We start from the raw sequence: 20,216 nt of genomic DNA, 5'->3' as shown, positions 1-20,216 counted from the left end.
TCTAGAAAATCTTAACAAAGCATCAAATTAAAAATGCACTCTTTTTGTGAACACTCTGGATTAAAAACATGTTCCGGGCGGCCGCAGACACCATTGTAACTATCCATTTGGATCTGCCGACTATGCCAATATTGTCATCCCGTTCCCCCTCTCTGAGTAAAACGCTCAGAGACACAGTATGGTTTTACCTTTATCTTTATTCCAGGCCCTGGAGGGAGAGAGAACAATCACCCATGTGCACAGGGACATGAGTTCTCGGTCTTCTCTCGAACAGCAGTTTCTCAATGAACTTATATAGTCATTTTACAGGGAGGAGCATACAGATAAGGCAATGTACATATTAATTGGGTGACCGTTACAATCAACGAGCATCAATAGTAAAGATTATGCCAACAGCTGTTACACAATGAATAACTGACTTCACATAATGAGTACTTTTCACGTTGTTAAACTGACTTCTCATACTGAATACTACCTCATCTTGTTAAATTGCTCTACATAATGACTGCTTTTCCACCTTGATAACCCATTACCCTTGCCTGCAGCACCCCCCCCATTGTTAAGTCTAAGTTCTTACCTGATCTGATTCATGCTCAGCTGAACCGCTTGTTTCACAAAACTCAGAATAGAACTCTTTCCCTGCCTGCTTATACCCTTTGCACATTCTCATTTCCTTTGAAGAGCACCTTCTTTCTGCTGGATTATTTTTAAGGAATGCATTTCATTAATACATGTATTGCAGAAAATTTCAGGCAATTGTTTTATTAGGATTGTGTTCGTCCTGCACTGAAAGTGACCTCCAACTACTACTTAGTTGTCCAATGAACTGCATTTGGCCCTTTTTGAAAGTAGATACTGCATTCACAATTTTTCTTTAAGGAGGTACTCTTAGAGGGAGAGATTCATTGATAGTGTCTGATATTGATTATTGAAAAATGCTTTAAGGGTGAATCTACTGTCTGTTTTCTTAAACTTTAAACCATTTTTTACTATGTAAAGGCTTTTATATTTAACTTATAACGTCTAATGGATGAAATTGATCTTCTGTAATTGATCACTGCAGGACATTAACCTAAAGTTTCATTTTTATCTAGTTAAAAATGAAAAGCTGTAATGTACATCATTGGTAATTGCTTAAGCATTTTGCAGCATTTCTTTGAAATTACTTTAGGTCAATGTAATAAGTTGGTCAAGACATTACAGGCTTAAAAATTATAAATTGTATCGAATACACAATGCAAGTGACAGCAAGTTATGCATTTTAACTAGTGAGACAAAACATGTGCATATTTTTGCTAGCAATCCAGTTTTTGTTTCCACTCATGCGACTGATAAATTGGAATGTTCTAATTTGTTCAGCTGAAAGCTTCAAATGTATTCATGAGCATCTTAAATAATGAAAGCTGCTCCAATAACTAACAAAAATTGTTCAAAATTGAATCTGTATCACCTCATTTTTTAGTGTAGCAAGCTGAGAAATAAAAGCAACAAATATTTTAAATCGTAAATTAACACTTTGAGGTGTTAGTGTTGGCTAATCACACTCTGTTTCAAGTGGTCTTTATCAGCTTCAAGGCTTCCAGATCTTACTTGGCATCAACCAAATGTAGTTAAATTCTCGACTCTGTGGTCCAGCAGTATACTTTAGCTTTAGAAGAAGAATCTTTCTGTGACACTAGAGTAACAATTACTCTTTCTCTCCCCTCCTCCTCATTTTCTCTCTCTCCTCTCTCCCACTGCCACTCCTCCCCAAAAAATTTTCTTTGGTGAGATTCTCAGGCCAATGTCTATTATGACCTAGATTGAAATTGCCCTAATGTAGTTCACATAACCTTCTCCAGCCCATACTCCTGCTAGCTGTTGAGTCCAGACTTTATCCAAGTTTCACCCACACAAACTAGTAACTGTGCTCGTACCTTGATTGCTGAAGGATAAGTGTGAACTTACATTTTTAGCAACATGTTATCCAGTATGTGGATAATTGATTTATTTTTGTCATGTGTACTGAAGTATAGTGAATTGCTTTGTTTATGAGCAGGACAGGTAGATCATGGTAAGCAAGGATCAAAAGACTTAGAGACATAAAGGTTGCATTACTTATCAAAGCTAGAGTCCATTCATCAGTTTGATAATGGCCGGGAAGAAGCTGTTCTTGAACCTGCTGGTGTGTGTGTGTGTGTGTGTGTGTGTTCAGGTTTCTGTATCTTCTGCATTTGTATTTTGATTAAAACCTAAAATGTGAGTATTATGCTATCAATAATTTTGATGCATTATTTTTTATATCCAAGTGCATTTTAAATTGTGTGTGTGTGTTATTAAAATGTCAAGATGGAAAGCGGAATGCCTGTGCTTTCTTATGTATGTGTGTTACTCCCTGGACTACTAATTGCTGGTTATCAGTTGAGATGATGTGCAAAATTGATAAAAATGCCACACTTCAGTACCATTGGAGCATCAGCAATATTGTACAGATTGTGATCAGTTTAACTGATAGAAATAATTACTCTGGGCATGCCAAAGGATGCAAACCCAGTTAATAAAGAATGACTTCATCAGGGCATATCTTTGCAGCAGCCAAGCACTAGCCCACATGTTCAGGGTAGAAAGTAGGGCGTCGGTCTGATGCGTCTCTCTGTGCAAGCTAATGCTATCAGCAGTCATTATGAGATAGCTTTTGTTGGACAACAGAAAGCAAAACTTCCTTGAAGTAGAGGAAAAACACAACTTTGCATTAAATGGTGATAGAGATTTGATAAGTAAATACACACACATGGTATATTTACTGTGTTTTTACTGCAAAGCATTTTCTGACAGTATAATTGACTAAAACAGTGGCCAGACTATAATTTTAATTGGACAAAACTGGTATATCATAGCAACTGTCTGTCTCAAAATATTTTTTACGAGCAGGTGGGTATGGCTAAGATCAGATTATTAGCTGAAAATGTGTTGCTGGAAAAGTGCAGCAGGTCAGGCAGCATCCAGGGAACAGGAGAATCGACGTTTCGGGCATAAGCCCTGTTCTCTGGATGCTGCCTGACCTGCGCTTTTCCAGCAACACATTTTCAGCTCTGATCTCCAGCATCTGCAGACCTCACTTTCTCCCCTAAACTCAGATTATTATCCAATTAAAGCTAATTTATTAATGTATGTTACTGTAATTGTTACTTGGATGCAGCAATTATAAGTGTTTTAGCTAGAAACTTGGCAAAGCAACTTTTTAATATAGAAATGTTTATATATCTTTTGCTTTATGCCTATTATCTATGTCTGCTCTGAGATTGGCAAATGGCTGTTTTTGCTGGGTTCCCATGGAAGCTGGAATCCATGCAGGTTCCGTGAAGCAGTTGTGACAGTAATGGGTATCAGGCAAAAACAAATGAGTTCAGATGAAAATCAGTATGATGTCATTGATTGACAAAACTGATGTGAGGGGTCAAACTCCTGTTTAAATATTCTTCTTAACAGTTACTGCTGTTCATAATATGAATTTAGAAAACACTTGCAAACTTTCTTGCTCTTATAAATGATGATAATGGCAGCAATGTCACCACTGACTGAAATAAATGTCTTCATTTATGCTCTCATCTTCCTTGCTTCAGCTATTTTTTCTGCTAGTTTAATTTCAAGCATCTTCCTCATAACACTTCAAGCTTATTGGAACTGAGCGCTCCAGATTCATATGAATGAACTTAAAGATCTATTGAGCAACAATACTGGAAACTGATGAGAGGAAATGCCATGTTATCAGTGGAGCAAAGCAGAGCAATTTATTCTGGCCAGCTTTGTGACCGTTGCTTTTGATGTAATATTGAAATGTAGCACTGTAAGGCCAGATTTGGAAGTATCTGATAGATGCTTCATATTTAATTATTTCTATAGATATGAGGTTGAAGGGTTATGAAGTTTTTTTTAAATGGTCCATGAAAAGATATTTTTTTTTAAACAATTGAGTTCTTATAAATTACATGATTCTAGATAATTATGGGCCTTAGTTGCTTGAATTCAATTCAGAGAAAACACCTGATTGTTTTTATGACGGGGTTTTATGGCTTTTCTGTTTGAACAGTATTTTGCAGATTTGGAGATAGTTTTGGATTTTCTTTTTGGAATGCTTGCTGAGAGAAAGAAACTGCTCAGCTTGTATCTCCTGGTTTTGAAGCACTTCCACGGTGAATCCAGTGTGAAGCCTCATTGTCATCTTAAAAAGCACCTGGAAGACTTCTCAACATTGGTTCATGAGCAAGTTATGTCTAAGAAGATCCCATCACATCTGCCTATGTGCGTGACAGCCATTACAGGTGCCAGAATGCCAGCCTGAAAGCCATCTGAACATCACACATCCTTTTTGCCATCAAGAGCTCAAAAATGCTTCTCTTGGTGTGAACATGTTTCTGTGTTTAGGGTTATTTAAAGGAGTAAACATTTATATTATCATATTATAAACTGTGTGTTAATCAATTCTATATCTCTGTGAAAAACTTTTTTGTTTTTATATTGTTTATTAAATAGACCTGGTTGTTGGAACTGTTAATTATAAGCTTAATATAAAGAAGGCCATTTCAGGAATCACGTAAAACAACTAGATTTATGTTGTGACCTGTGGATTAATGGAACTAGAGACGGTCCACTCCCCTCATCTTGTACATATCAAGATTATTTATACAAGATCCCTAGATTTTGAGACTCTTGTTGAGGAGAAAGTATCAGGTGGATGTTTAAAACCATCAAACCTCTGGCAGATGAATAGTCTCCAATCCTGAATTTGGTGTGTTGCATTTGTCCAAGGCACTGTTGATGATTGTTAAGCAAGGTAGTTTTGAATTCAAAGTAGTGGTTTTGTTACCAAGTGTTGGAATTCTTCCTGCTCTGGTTCCAGTAATCTGCAAGCAACACCCTGATTGTGTGGTACTTTCTACTGCCCCAAATCCTTTGTAGAGAAATGGCATGCTACATATGGGAACCTAACAATTACTGTGTACAAGCAATGATTTAAGTAAAACGACTTTTGGAATGCCATAATTAAACAAATGCATAGCCTAATAGTGTAGATAGCCAACTTTCACCTTGTTGTAGGTAGGATCCCAGAGATGACAGTACTTTGAAGATGCTCCTTGTTCAAGATGGTGTTGCAAGACTACACTGAAAACTCAACATGTTCCACTAGTTCAGGTTTCAACTGTATGAAAGAGTTTGCTTCACCAGCAACCACAATATAGTAAGTTGGCTGTTTTTTCATTTGATAGTTGAAAGGAAAGGTGTGTGGCAAAGCTTGAAACCAAGCAGACAAGTGGTGATATAAAAACAATGTGCTGGCGAAGTTCAGAGAATCTGGTAGCATCTGTGAAGGCAGAAACAGTGTTAATGTTTTGAGTTCAATATTGTTCTGAAGAAGAATCATATTGGACTCTTATTGTTAAATCTCTTTCTCCTTCCACAGTGCTTGTTGGCCTACTGAGTTTCTCTGGCACATTTTCTGTCATTTTCTGTTTTATTTCAGATCTCCAACATCCATGTTATTTTACTTTTGTTTGTGCTTAATGTTGATCAGCATTACGTTAAATTTGTAATTGTTATTCTCAACTACGAGTAGCAGATGAACCATAACTAATTTGACTGCTGAGGTTGATAGTTTGTTGTTGGGTGAGGGTATTCATAGATCTAGAATGATGTTGGATAAGTATGGTTGAGAAACAGATCAGTTTGATCAGCGGTCCATCTAATTTTTTTCAATTCTATGTAGATCTCTGAGATCCGTGTGCGGTAGCTACTATCAGAACCGGAATTCAGTGCAGCCGTCTGTGTTGGCACTGCAACATTGCTTCGAGGGAACATTGGTTGTAATCTAATTAAATGGCAGAACAGATTCAAGGGGTTGAATGACCATATCCTGTTCCTGTGTGTCTGTGGCAATTGGACAGCTGAGGGACTGTGCTCCAGACCTCCTCCCTTTATCCTTAAAGCAAATAGGACTTAGTCTTTGCAGATCTCTATATCCTTTTCTGTATGCTAGCACAAGCAACAACAGCATATTTGTGTAGCTCCTTTATGTAGTAAAATAACAAGGTCTTTCACAAAAGCATTATAAAATATGACACAGACATGTTAAGTTATCAGGCCAGATGACAAGGCATTGATTGAAGCCCTTAGTCTTGAGGGGTGTCTTAAAGGTGGAAATCAAAAGAGAAATGTGGGCACTTTGAGGGAACAAATTTCAGAGTTTGCATTCTGACCGACTGAAGACATTGTCACTAATGGTAATGTGATCAAAATCATGAATGCTCAGAAGTCTAAATTTGAGGAGTGTGGATATAGAGTAATTGGGGTATACAACATGGAAACAGATCATATTCCCAAGCTAAACTAGTCCACCTGCCTGCGCTTGGTCCATATTCCTCCAAACCTTTCCTATTCATGAACTTAACCAATATCTTTTAAACATTGTAACCTGCATCCACCATTATCTGTGGAAGTTCATTCCATACACAAAGCATTCTCTTTGTAAAAATGTTGCCCCTCATGTCCTTTTCAAACCTTTCTCCCCACCCCTTAAAATTACATCCGAATTTTGAACTCTCCTACAGTAGAGAAAATACCCTATAATTCGCTTCATTTATGCCCCTCGTGATTTTATAAACCCCAAAAAGAGGTCACCCCTCCACCTCCTATGCTGCAGTGAAAAAAGTCTTTCCAGTCTCAAACCCTCCATTCCCAGCAACATCTTGGTAAACCTTTTCTGAGCCTTCTCCTGTTTAATAATATCTTTCCTGAAAGGTGTGGAGATGCCAGTGTTGGACTGAGGTGGACAAAGTTAAAAATCTCACAAAACCAGGTTATAGTCCAACAGGTTTATTTGGGAGCAGTAGCTTTCAGAGCACTGCTTCTTCATCAGGTAACCTGATGAAGGAGCAGTGCTCTGAAAGCTAGTGCTATAACCTGGTGTTGTGATTTTTAACTTCCTACAAGAGGGTGACCAAAGCTGCAAACAGTACTCTGGAAGAGGCCACACCAATGTCCTGTACAACCTTAGCATTACATCTGAAATATGTACTCTGAGTAATGAAGGCAAACATGCTAAATGTCGCCTTAACCACCTTGTCTATCTGTGAAGCAAATTTCATATCCAAACCCCGAGGTCTCTCTGTTCTACAACACTATCCAGGGCCCTCCTATTAATTGTATAAGTCCTGCCCTTGTTTGATTTACAAAAATGGAATATCTCGTATTTATCCAAATTAAAGTCCATCTGCTACTCCTCAGCCCATTGACCCAATTGATCAAGATCTCTTTGCAATCTTCAATAGCCATCTTGGCTGTCCACTATACCCCAATTTTGGTGTCATCTGCAAACTTACTGACCATGCCTCCTATCTTCTCATCCAAATAATTTATATAAATGACAAAAATGGACTCAAAACCAATCCCTGAGGAATGCTGCTGGTCACAGGCTTCCAATCCAAAAGACAACCTTCCATCACCACCCTCTGTCTCCTACCTTCAAGCCAATTTTGTATCCAATTGGCAAGCTCATCCTGAATCCCATGTGATCTAACTTTACTAATTAGTCTACCATGTGGATATCTTGGAGGATTATGGGATTAATGATTACTAAATAGGGAGGAATCAGGCTGAAGTTAAATAGTTGAAAGTAAGTTGTCTTCTGAACAAACTTAAACATATGGCTGCAGCTGAATGTCCATGATTCAGTTGTCATGTTGCAGCTTCACGTTGAATATTAAGCTTATTTATGATTTTCTGTTAGAAATGCAAACCTTGCTACCATATCTTGAAACAGATATTTCATCAGTGGTTTTTGTTTTCCGACAAAGGCTTGGATTTGGTGGTCAGGGTGAAATAGTGGTATTTGTTTCTACTCTTTCAAGGTAGCTGCCTGTAAAGATTTGGTTATTACTGTGGCATGATTTTTCTTTTTTCCGTCTGCATTTTAAATCTTGTGCCCAGTCAAGTAGTTGTCTTTGTGTGCAGCAGCAGTGATGTCAGCAAACAGATAAGCAGTCGATTACACTGAAGCATTGATTCCAACAAACTAAGAAGTGACAGCACTTATTAACCCTTGCTTTTATTTCACTGAATCTCCGGATTTCTGTATTAACTCTCTTGTATGCAGTCCCCTGATGAAACTGGTCCTTTCAGTAGTGTAATGCCAGTGGTTTCATTACCACAATCTACACAAAATTGAGGCCATTATCTATTTTGTGATTTAACTCAAATTACTATAGTAATGGACCATGATTGAAGCTGCATGGTTCATTGAAATTGATGTCCATGTTCATGATTGGCTGCGTGTGACCTATCCTACCTGTCCAAGCATCATGAATGATGTAGTGGTAATTGTAAAGCTTGATCAGTAAGCTCTCGCTGCAAGTAAACAATATATTCAATCCTGTGTCCAGTTTTGATCAATTGTCAAGTCACAGAAAACAGGAATTTTGCTGTTGTCCTGACACTTACATCTTATTCAAGTGTGAGTCAAAGCCAACAAACGCAACCTAACTCTGCATTTGGCTCTTTCAAAATTTAAAAACCATCAGGTTTGAGCAAACCATACAACTGGAAATAAAATAGATTGATTTTCATGTAGAAGTTGAGATTTTGAGTTTCGATAATATTTATCAAACAGCATGTTTTTGTGCTGTTTGAGCAAGTGGGGAGATGTTTGATTCAGCTTGGCCCCAAATGATGGGAATTGATGGGAATCTTCGTTTTGGCAATCTATCTGAGCTTGAGGCATAAATAGTTATTGGGCTTAATCTTGAACAGAGGTGATGGATTTGAGATGCCAAATATATGGTTGGTTTTGAACTGCCTGGCTGCCTCCAAAGCTAAGGTCAGCCAGTATGTAACCTCTGTGGACGAGGAGGTGAATTTGAAGGATTGAACTAGTACAGCACCAATAACTCAGTGTTTGTATAGAGCTGGGACGCACACTTCTCCTCCTCCTTTGGTAGTTGTGGATAAGCTGATGACAGTTGGCTTGTTGGATTTATCTGGTGTTTTGTGCACAGGGCATAGCTGGAAAATTTCCGCATTATGGGGTAAATACCTCTTAAAGCTGTACTGAAACAGCAAGGCTAAAGACGTGGCGCATTTTTGGAGCTACAGCTTCAGCATTACATGCAGGATTTAATGGGACCCATAGCCTTTGCTGTGAAAAGTGCCTTCATTTGTTCCTTGATATCATTTGGAGTGAATTGAATCAGACTGAAATCAGTGGAGAATAGACCAAGAGAAATCACTCACTGACCACTTCTGGCTGAAGACTTCAACCTTTAGATTAATAAAACTGTCTCCTGCCATTAATTGCTTAACTACCTACTAGCAGTTATGCTGAAGTGTAGCAGGTTATGGGATCTGTTAGCTCTGGTCTAGCATGTGCTTTCATACGACATGCATGTACAGTAGTCCTTTGTCACTTTACCAAGTTGACACCTCATTTTTGGCTCCAGTGTTGCTCTTAGCATGCTTTCCAACACTCATTGAATCAGAGTTGGTTGATTATAACTGTAAGTGAGGAATATGCTAACTATGAGGTTCCAGACTCTGTTGTGGGTAAAATAATGCTAGTGCTAATGAAACTAGGAGGAGATGAATGAAGATAAGAAGCTGAAATGTAAGAAAGAGGAAAAGTGAAATTAAATTAAAACTGGGAATAAGGAAATAGCAGAAACATGAAACACTTCATATCTGTCTTCATAATAGAAGACACAAAAATAATCACAAGTAGTGGAAAATCATGGGCCCAGTGGAAATGAAATACTTAAATAAATCATTATAAGCAGTAGTATTGTCACACAGGACTATTGTACAAAATTGGGCTCATGGCATTGGGTATAACATGTTAGCATGAATTGAGGCTTGCCCAATGGAGATAATAAATGGGATATTTTCAAATTGGCAAGCCATAACTAATGGAGTGGCGCAAGCATGAGTATTTCAGCTCCTCTTTCATCTATATTAATGACTTGGATTATGGGATTAAATGTAACGTATCCACATTTGCTGACAATAAAAGGTTCGGTGGGAATAAAAACAATTAAAAGGGTGCAACAAAGTGTGCAGAAGGATATGGATAAGTGAGTGTGCAAGATGTGGCTGCTAGGATACAATGTGTTGAAGTATAAAATGGTCTTGTTTGTGACAAAAAAAAGGCAGGGTATTTATTGAATCTGTTGGTATCGCAAAGCTAAATAGATCCAGCAAACAATAAAGCAATGTTATTTTAGCTTTTATTATAAAGGACCTGAAGTGTAAGGTTAACAAAGTCTCAAAACAATCATACAGGGCCCCACCCCTCCAACCGTAACAAGGACAGAACGCCCCTGGTGCTCACCTTCCACCCTACCAACCTTCGCATTAACCAAATCATCCGCTGACATTTCCGCCACCTCCAAAAAGACCCCACCACCAGGGATATATTTCCCTCCCCACCTCTTTCCGCCTTCCGCAAAGACCGTTCCTTCCGTGACTACCTGGTCAGGTCCACGTCCCCCTACAACCCACCCTCCCATCCTGGTACCTTCCTCTGCCACCGCAGGAACTGCAAAACGTGCGCCCACACCTCCTCCCTCACCTCCATCCAAGGCCCTAAAGAAGCCTTCCACATTCATCAAAGTTTTACCTGCACATCCACTAATATCATTTATTGTATCCGTTGCTCCCGATGTGGTCTCCTCTACATTGGAGAGACTGGGTGCCTCCGAGGAGAGCGCTTTAGGGAACATCTCCGGGACACCCGCACCAATCAACCACACCGCCCTGTGGCCCAACATTTCAACTCCCCCTCCCACTCTGCCGAGGACATGGAGGTCCTGGGCCTCCTTCACCGCCGCTCCCTCACCACCAGATGCCTGGAGGCAGAATGCCTCATCTTTCGCCTCGGAACACTTCAACCCCAGGTCATCAATGTGGACTTCAACAGTTTCCTCATTTCCCCTTCCCCCACCTCACCCTAGTTCCAAACTTCCAGCTCAGCGCTGTTCCCATGACTTGTCTTACCTGCCTATCTTCTTTTCCACCGATCCACTCCACCCTCCTCCCTGACCTATCACCTTCATCCCCTCCTCCACTCACCTATTGTACTCTATGCTACTTTCTCCTCACCCCCACCCTCCTCTAGTTTATCTCCACGCTTCAGGCTCTTTGCCTTTATTCCTGATGAAGGGCTTTTGCCCGAACTGTCGATTTTACTGCTCCTCGGATGCTGCCTGAACTGCTGTGCTCTTCCAGCACCACTAATCCAGAATCTGGTTTCCAGGATCTGCAGTCATTGTTATTACCTACAATCATATAGGGCACTGATTGGTTATTTGAAGCACAATGTGCAATTTTGATCTTAACTGCACTCCATCCAGAGAGAGAATTTACAAGACCAGTTCTTCTGGTGTGCAAATAATGCTCTGTAAAGTGATATTATAGATTGGGTCAGTGTTGTCCAAGACTTGGAAGAAAAAGAATTGAAATATATAAAGTTCTGAAGAAGCAAGACAGGGTAGATGCTGTAAATCTGTTTTCTGTGACTGAGAAATTTAGAATATGGGGTCAGACTCTTAGGATAAATATTTGACAATTTAGGATCGAGATGAGGAGAAATTCCTTATTTGAGGAATTGTTAATCCAAAAAAGTTGTAGATGCTCAATCCTTTAATACAAGATGTTAGATCTTTGAACATTGAGAGATCCAGGGTGTACATTAAAGTTGTGCTGAGTCAAATTCCCATATTTCAGATCTCAAGTTGTGGCAAAGTTGTCAGCTGATCGCACTGGCATAATTGGAAATCTAAAAGAAGATGCCTGTGAAAAGCTGAAATTCCAGATGGTAACTTCTGATTAGCTAAACCCATGCAAACTTGTCATTGAACTACATTCACCAATTGGAGTGGAGTTTGGCTGATGAGAGAATGTAATCAAGGGCAGACCTGCAGCAATGGCGGTTAAATGATCTTGCCCAAATCCTAAATGAGAATGCGCTGAGACATTTTTCACATCTATGAAATTGACTGTTTTACCTTTTTTTTTAAACCGATCTTTTTTAGTATTTAAAGATGAAATGTGTAATGGTTGGGAAGCCAAATGAGGAAAGTGTGATGGTCCATGCATAAAATCTGCTGCCACTGTGACAGGAAAGTGTAATGAACCATGTTCCTTTGCAAATGTCAGGATACTACCCAGGTAGTATGAGGAGATACAAGTGGTGTTGCCTTTATGATTCCAGTATTCTTGAGGCTTGCTATAAGTGGAAGAAAATAAATATTATCACCCTTGTGACCCTGAGGAGTTTGATGAATGACTAGCTGTTCACCTGCCTGTTGCCCAAGCAAAAGCCAAAACTGTTGTGGAGATGTTTTGGTAGTTTGAACTCTAGCACAAAATATGAAAAACACAGCATTAACAACGTAGTGTCCAAAGAAGCAATATAAACAGAAAAAGATTACTTAAGTTTCTCCAGAGCTAATTCCCAACATATCTCTATGCCTTAGCTGTTGTAAGATGTGAACACATTGAAAAATAAAAATGTTTTTCACATTTACTGTGTCACTGTATTTTCCTTTTTTGACATAGTGTGTTTTTCGGCAAATTGAATTACATAGTGGCTTCCTTAGTTGCTTCAAAGCTCCACATAGCAGCACGCCCACCGCACAGTCTAACTAATTGCAATTCTGTGCAGGTAACAGATCAGATGTGAAGTTGAATGGAGGTACAGAATGCAAAGATCTTTGTTGTCATACTCTCACTACCATTTGTAAAAGGTGGAGCTGGCACAACTGATCAAGTGTTGGATCTCTTCGACATTATGATCTTTTTAGAGAGGTGGCCTCTGACGTATGAGAAGTGCTCAGCATGTTTCAGAGTGTCTATTATATATGGATGATGGAATATTTGGCTGAGCAGGTGTGAGTTCATACAAGTTTTGTTTTTGAAGTGATTTTTCATGACACAAAATGTACAGATGTGTGTGATGACATCAGCTGTCCATGTCAGGTTGCAGAAGCATCAGTGCATGGACAGTTGATGTCAGCATATACGCATATACCACTGCACATAGACGTCATGTCGCAACTGAGCATATGCTTCCCTTTCTCCTGGCTAAGAATGAGAAGGTGATGGCTGACGAGGCCAGGGAGGCTGCAACAATGCACAGAACGAGGCTCAGTGTCAAGAAACGTATCTTCCCCTACCCAGTGGTGTCGTCTTGGCCACTGTTGCTTAACCATCCTGCCCTCTCCATTCACCAGAGTGTCAAGCCTCCACTCACCTCTACTTTCCTGACCCCTGGATCACACTTCCAGCTCAAACTTGCAGTGCACTTCCAGAGGTTGGCTCTGCTGCTTCTGTTGTTTCATATTACGATCGGGGTCTCCCATGCCTGCACTTTTTCTACCATCTGGAAGTAGTGTATACAGCGATTGCAGTTTAATTTTTGCACTATTCAAAGACAGGTTGTTTCATGTATACAGAATTGAAGATATTGAGCATATCTTGCAAATCGTGTGCAGAGTGGACAATAACACTGCAGTCATCCACAATATGTAGATCATTTATGTCTTGTGCTGGTCAGTGTAATTTTGTATGGAGGCAACGCAGGTTAAAGAGCTTTTGATTTTATTAATATTTCATGACTCACACAAGAGGTTGGTTGATCTTTGAGGTGATTAACCACTGCCAGATTGTAAATAATATGAGGGCTATCACTTGGGTTCGCTTGATACCAGTCTGGATTTTGAGAATGTCTATTTCAGACCTCCCACACAAGACAGTCACACATTTCATCATGAAGCAATTTCAAGAAGTTTCTTGCAAGAGGGAGGCAATAGCCTAGTAATATTATTGCTGGACTATTAACCCAGCGACCCAGATAATGTTCTGAGGGTATGGGTTCAAATTCTGCCATGAAAGATGGTGGTATTTAAATTTCATAAAATATCTGGAATTAAATGCCACTGATGATCATGAATCCATTACTGACTGTTGGAAAAACCTATCAAGTTCACTAATGTCCTTCAGGAAGAGAACTGCCATCCTTACTTGAACTGGCCTACATGTGAATCCAGCCCCACAGCAATGTGGTTGACTCTTATCTGCTGTCTGGACAATTACGGATGGGCAACAAATGCAGTCTGGCCAGTGACACCTTCATCCCGTGAATGAATTTTTAAAAAAAATCCACAGAACCTGATGATTTTTTTTTCGTTTCATTTGTGGGATGTAAGCATCATTGGTCATCCAGCATTTATTGCCTATTCCTAGTTGCCCTTGAAAAGGTGAAAGTGAGCTGTCTTTTGAACCACTGGATTATATTCTTTTACTGTTGATCAGGTTAATGAATAATGTGAAGTTGCTGATGGTGGTCTTGATGTTTTTCTTGGATTTTTCTGTCAACAAAGATCCTGTCACTGGTTCCTCTGGAAAATTTAAAGCACACAATGCCTTTGGGAAATTTCTTCAGATGCAGGCAGTTGGCAAATTAAGCGAATGTGTGTCAGATCAGAATTTTCCCAGCATTGGCAAGAAGGAAAAGCCTCTAATCAACCTGTTCAAAGATGTTATTACACACCTCTGATACAGGTGGGACTTGAACCTGAGCCTCCTGATCCAGAGGTAGGGATAGTATCACTGTGCCACAAGGTCTGTAATGATTAATATTCTTTGATATTGGCATGTTAGTTGTATTTCCTCCCAAATCAGTAGCATGGAATCTTGATGAGAGATTTTATCTGTGGTCTGGGTGGTTTTGGTTTGAGACATTGATCGTTTTCCTCTTTGACTTTGTGGGTATTGTGATATTTCAATGCTAGGTAGATGTTTGTCACTGATTACACCTCCAGACAGCAACATTACTTTCCTGCATGGATCAAATCCCACAGGCATCACTTGGAACAGTTAGATCTAACTATATGTAAATGCTCAGTGATTGTATTGACCCACAACGCTGTATCGTGAGATCACTGATGCTTGTATCAAGGGACGCAACATGTCCCTACAGGTCATTCTGCTCTAATGTGTGTTTCATCAACACAAATTCGCTATAACACGATTGATGAATTAGGCATACTGTTTCTAAAGCACAAAGTTTTAAAGCATGTATTAGTTATAACACAATTCCAGCCCCATTAATTTAAATGCTGCTGCTATTACACGATCTTCGAGATTGCATGAGAACGGAACTACCACATTATAGCAGAACTGACTATTTATTTTAAAAAAAGATTCCAATCCTCTTTTCATCAGCTGTAGAAACAAATTTGTTCTTTCTCCTTTTCTATCTCTGGCTGCTCCTGCTCATTGTTATTTGTCTTACTTGATGACGTTCTTATTCTTTAAATCCTGTTGATTCTTAAATAGAAGGGACAAAGAGACAATGAGTATGATCTGTTGTCATATGAAGCACTGGCTGGCACTGTTGGATGCAGTGGAGAAGAGGAAGATAGGATGCAAAAGCACCCTTCACAGCAGCTTTGTTTCAGAAAGATGCTTGGAATGTTAAGTAATTTCACTTTCTAAGTTCAGAGAATTAGAAAATAAAAAAAGAAAATTTAGAAAAGTTCATACCATAGTGGCACCACTGCTACCTCCAGATCTTCATTACTGTGATGAAGCAAGAAACTTGTGATAACTGGAAAACCTTCTTTGCTTAGATGAGAACACTGGAGATAGTTGTTATTCTCCAGTGAATGAAATAACAAGTTCAGTATTCAAAGGAGAAATAGTAACATACAATTGGCAACATATAGCCTATTGTGGAATGTGATACTATGTTCCAGGTAAATTCAACTGTAGTAAAGGTATGTACAGTTGATTCTGATATAATGTAATAGTTCCACTCTCGTGCAGTCTCGCTTTATCAGAAAATTGCGCAGTAGCTACACCATTTAAACTAATGGAGCCAGAATTATGTTAGACCCAATACAGGTAAGGAAAGTTTGCGTTCTCCAAATAACGGTCTAAATTCTTCAATCACGTTAACAGACTGTATTGGGATGTATATGTATAAGGGGGTAAATAATACAAAGATTAAGATATTATTTTTTTATTTATGAAGCGAGGGAATGGTATTTTCGCAGGATTAGTAATCTATAGGCCCAGGAAATGTTCCAGAGAATGGGTTCAAATACCACCATGATAGGTTATGGAATATGAATTGAATACAAAATTGGAATTAAAGGTTGAATGATAACCATGTGACTCCACACCCACAGCAATGACTCTTGACTACCCTCTGAAGTAGCTAATAAATCACTTGTAAAATCTGAACCAAGGAATGAAACTGGAAGGAACCCTATTGACCCTACAATATTATACAGAATCTGGGAGCTAGTAACAAAGATTGGGAGAGTTATCTTGAGAACTAGAGAAGCAATAGTCTGACATGGTCATATTCATAAAAGCATACCTTATCTACAACATACCTTATCTACATCACCATTCAGAGTTGTGGTACATTGGTATGTAGTCAGGAAGGAATTGCCCTGGGAGCCCCCAACACTGACTGACAGTCCATGATGTTTCATGGTATCAGGTTAAAGATGGGCAAGAACATTTCTTGCTGATTACCACATAGTACAGTGTTATTACACCTCCATGTTGAACACCACTTGGAGGAAACACAGAGGGTAGCAAGGGGGTGAAGAATAAGTGCAATAAATACCTAGCATGGCTCTCAGCACCATCACTGACCAAGTTTGGAGAGGCCTAAAAGACAGAGCTGTTATACTGGGTTTGCAGCAGATAGTGAGGGGAAGGATGTTTGAACTCATTCCCACAAATCTGTGTGCTACAGATGCATCTGTCTGTTTCATTGTCAGTATGGATGACCAATGCATAGCTTCTTGAATGTAAAGTCCTTTTTTCACATTTAGGATATGCTGCAATGTGTTGAGTACCTCTATTACCATGTTAAATAGGATGGAGGTTGAATAGATCCAGCAATTCAAGCCTGGGTGCACAGTGATTCATTAGTTAGCATTGTTACCTCAACGCCAGGGATTTAGGTTTGATTCCACTCTTGGGTGACTCTGTGTGGATTTTGCACAATCTCCCTGTGTCCACATAGGTTTCTGCAGGATGCTCCAATTTATTCCCACAGTCCAAAGATGTGCAGGTCAGGTGGATTAGCCATGTGAAATGCAGGGTTACAGGGATAGGATAGGGAGTGGGTCTGGGTGGAATACTTATTGGGGGGAGGTCGGTGAGGTCTTGATGGGGCAAATGGCCTGCATCCACACTGTAGGGATTCTGTAAATCTACTGAGCATCCATAAAGTGCAGCAAGCCATCAGCAGCAACACAATTGTATTTCAAATACAATCTGCAACCTTTTGACCTACTTTACCATAACTGTCAAAGGCTGCATTTGACTGAGGCTTACCTCCTGAGTCCCCTAATCTTGTCCACCACTATATACAGTGCTCAAGTCAGACATGTAATGGAATACCCTTCACATGCCTGGGTGAGTTCACTCCGACAACTCTCAAGAAGCTTGAAGCCATTCAAGACCAAACGAACCACTTGATTGACAACATAACAACAAACATTCAGTCCCTCCACCATGAATGCACAGTAACAGCTGTGAGTGCCAACTGCAAGAAAGACCAGGACAGTGGATATATGCTATTCTTCACCCTTGCTACCCTCTTTTTCATTCAAGTGATTCACCACCCTAACTTGAAAGTGTAACACTGTTCTTACACTATTGCTAGGTCAAAATCTTAGAACTCCTTCCCCAAGGCATTGTGGATCCACCTCTGCCAAATTGCAGTGGTTCCAGAAAGAGCATCTTCTCAACACCTAATAATGGGAAACAAATGCTTGTCCAGCCAAGATGCCCACATCTCTTAAATTCATTTTTAAAAATTGTGTTTAGTTGTGTACATGTGGTGGGCATTACCTGGGATAAGCTTGTATCCCTATGAATAGGAACAATGCAAAAGGTGAATACTAATAATGTGTAACTTTATAAGTACATCTAAACATGTAAAAGATTAGTTCCAATCACCAACTCACTTTCTCATTTGTAATAGAGGGTATAAAGAATGCCTCTTGGCCATTTATGAGAGTTGTACAATAAAACTATGAAAGGCAAGAAATTAGATGTGCCTCCAGTAGCAGTTATGAGGTATTTTTGCTCATTTCTGCTGAGAGAATCATCTTGCTTTTCATTTCTGAGATGCAGAAGCGGGTACTGCGTTTACAATGAATATTACTGAAGAGTTTATTGTGCTTTGGGGGAATGGTAATAATATATGGGTGTCTCTTTTTCAGATCTGGGCTGTTCTATGATCTGCACTTCCTGCAGAGTGCTGTATGTTATGTTTATTGTTTACAGTATTACACAAAATGGGCCCTTAAAGCAGTTGGAGGGCTTTAAATCTTGCACTTTCCCATCCCTTCCTCACTTCTGTGGAAAGTCTACATTTACAGCTCACCCACAACGTTGTTGGACTTCAGGCCAACACAGAAATGTGTGAGAATAAAAGTCTGGTGTACTCCTGATGGAATTTTATAAATCGAGAAGGCAATGTTCTCAATTATTAAAATTGTCTTTGATGCATTGTTACACTAAAATGTATTTGTATGTTCAGTAAAATCCAAAGTGAAAAATATTCCTAAGTAGCTAAAAAGAAACAGTATACAGAAAAGACCTGAAACTAATTTCATTCAAAATAAATAAATGTATTTTTATTTCAGTTTTATGACTTTCTCCTCTTTGATTTAGGCAACCATATTCTACCTGATGAAGATCTGGCTGCTTTTCACTGGAGTTTACTTGGTCCAGACCATCCTTTAGCCTCATTAAAGGTAAAGATAGTCCCAGTGGTGGTGGAAGTGTTGATATTAATGCAAACAGCTGGTTGAAGTTTATGATTTAAGCACCGCCATCAATTGAGGGATGCTGCCAGACTATTTCAGACTGAAGCTTTATTGAACAAGAATTACCTATCCTCAATACTTTCTTCAAGACGATAATGGTTGGTATTTGAAGCATTTTCTTTTATATTTCAACCTCTTAACTTCTTTAACTTCCTTTCTCTCACTTTTCTCCTCTGTTCCCTCCTGCACCCACTCCTGTGCAATCCACATTACCTTTGATAAAACCATTCTTTTAGTAATTCACTTCTGCCAAGATTTTTGACACTTGTCATTCCTCTAAGATAAGCAACTTGAAGATAAACAAGAGTTATTTGGAGTGATTCTCCTAATCTGCCTTCATTTGGTGCCCTTCTGACTTCACAGCCAGGCCTGTATAATCTGTGGCACTGTTTGTTGTTGTAACAAAAAAAAACTGCTATCATCTTAGAGGAATCACAAAACAAGTCCCAATGAGGAAAACTATTTAATTAATATCTATTCATCTATCAGGAAGAGTCTATAGACTCATTGTAAGCATGTCCACCAATCAGCAACCCCCCCACCATTTCTCTTTTCCACCGCTTCACCCTACCCGACACATACATCATACCATTTAATTATTACGGCGCTGAGTTCAGTTTTTGTTCCACACTTCTATCCAGACGTAGAGTCATAGAGATGTACAGCATGGAAACAGACCCTTCGGTCCAACCCGTCCATGCCGACCACTTATCCCAACCCAATCTAGTCCCACCTGCCAGCACCCGGCCCTTATCCCTCCAAACCCTTCCTATTCATATACCCATCCAAATGCCTCTTAAATGTTGCAATTGTACCAGCCTCCATCACTTCCTCTGGCAGCTCATTCCATACACGTACCACCCTCTGCGTGAAAAAGTTACCCCTTAGGTCTCTTTTATATTTTTCCCCTCTCACCCTAAACCTATGCCCTCTAGTTCTGGACTCCCCGACCCCAGGGAAAAGACTTTGTCTATTTATCCTATCCATGCCCCTCATAATTTTATAAACCTCTATAAGGTCACCCCTCAGCCTCCAACGCTCCAGGGAAAACAGCTCCAGCTTGTTCAGCCTCTCCCTGTAGCTCAGATCCTCCAACCCTGACAACATCCTTGTAAATCTTTTCTGAACCCTTTCAAGTTTCACATCTGTCTGTTAGGAAGGAGACCAGAATTGCACGCAATATTCCAACAGTGGCCTAACCAATGTCCTGTACAGCCGCAACATGACCTCCCAACTCCTGTACTCAATACTCTGACCAATAAAGGAAAGCATATTAAATGCTTTCTTTACTATCCTATCTACCTGCGACTCCACTTTCACGGAGCTATGAAC

General features: G+C 39.6%; 1 protein-coding gene across 2 annotated transcripts in view; it reads left to right on the top strand.

Moving 5' to 3' along the window:
* fam120a (family with sequence similarity 120 member A) overlaps positions 1-20,216 on the top strand; it is a 139,998-nt gene that overhangs the window by 36,119 nt on the left and 83,663 nt on the right. For both annotated transcript variants that reach the window (XM_043708020.2, XM_043708019.2), the window contains exon 3: positions 18,730-18,812. In XM_043708020.2, the coding sequence (XP_043563955.1) occupies positions 18,730-18,812 (83 nt within the window). The remainder of the gene's footprint in view (positions 1-18,729; positions 18,813-20,216) is intronic.

The sequence above is a fragment of the Chiloscyllium plagiosum genome, unplaced genomic scaffold, assembly GCF_037043375.1.
Source record: "Chiloscyllium plagiosum isolate Xiang-an unplaced genomic scaffold, Cpla_swu_hap1 HiC_scaffold_14, whole genome shotgun sequence".
Taxonomy (NCBI): domain Eukaryota; kingdom Metazoa; phylum Chordata; class Chondrichthyes; order Orectolobiformes; family Hemiscylliidae; genus Chiloscyllium; species Chiloscyllium plagiosum.
This window is presented reverse-complemented; position numbering and strand designations above follow the sequence as displayed.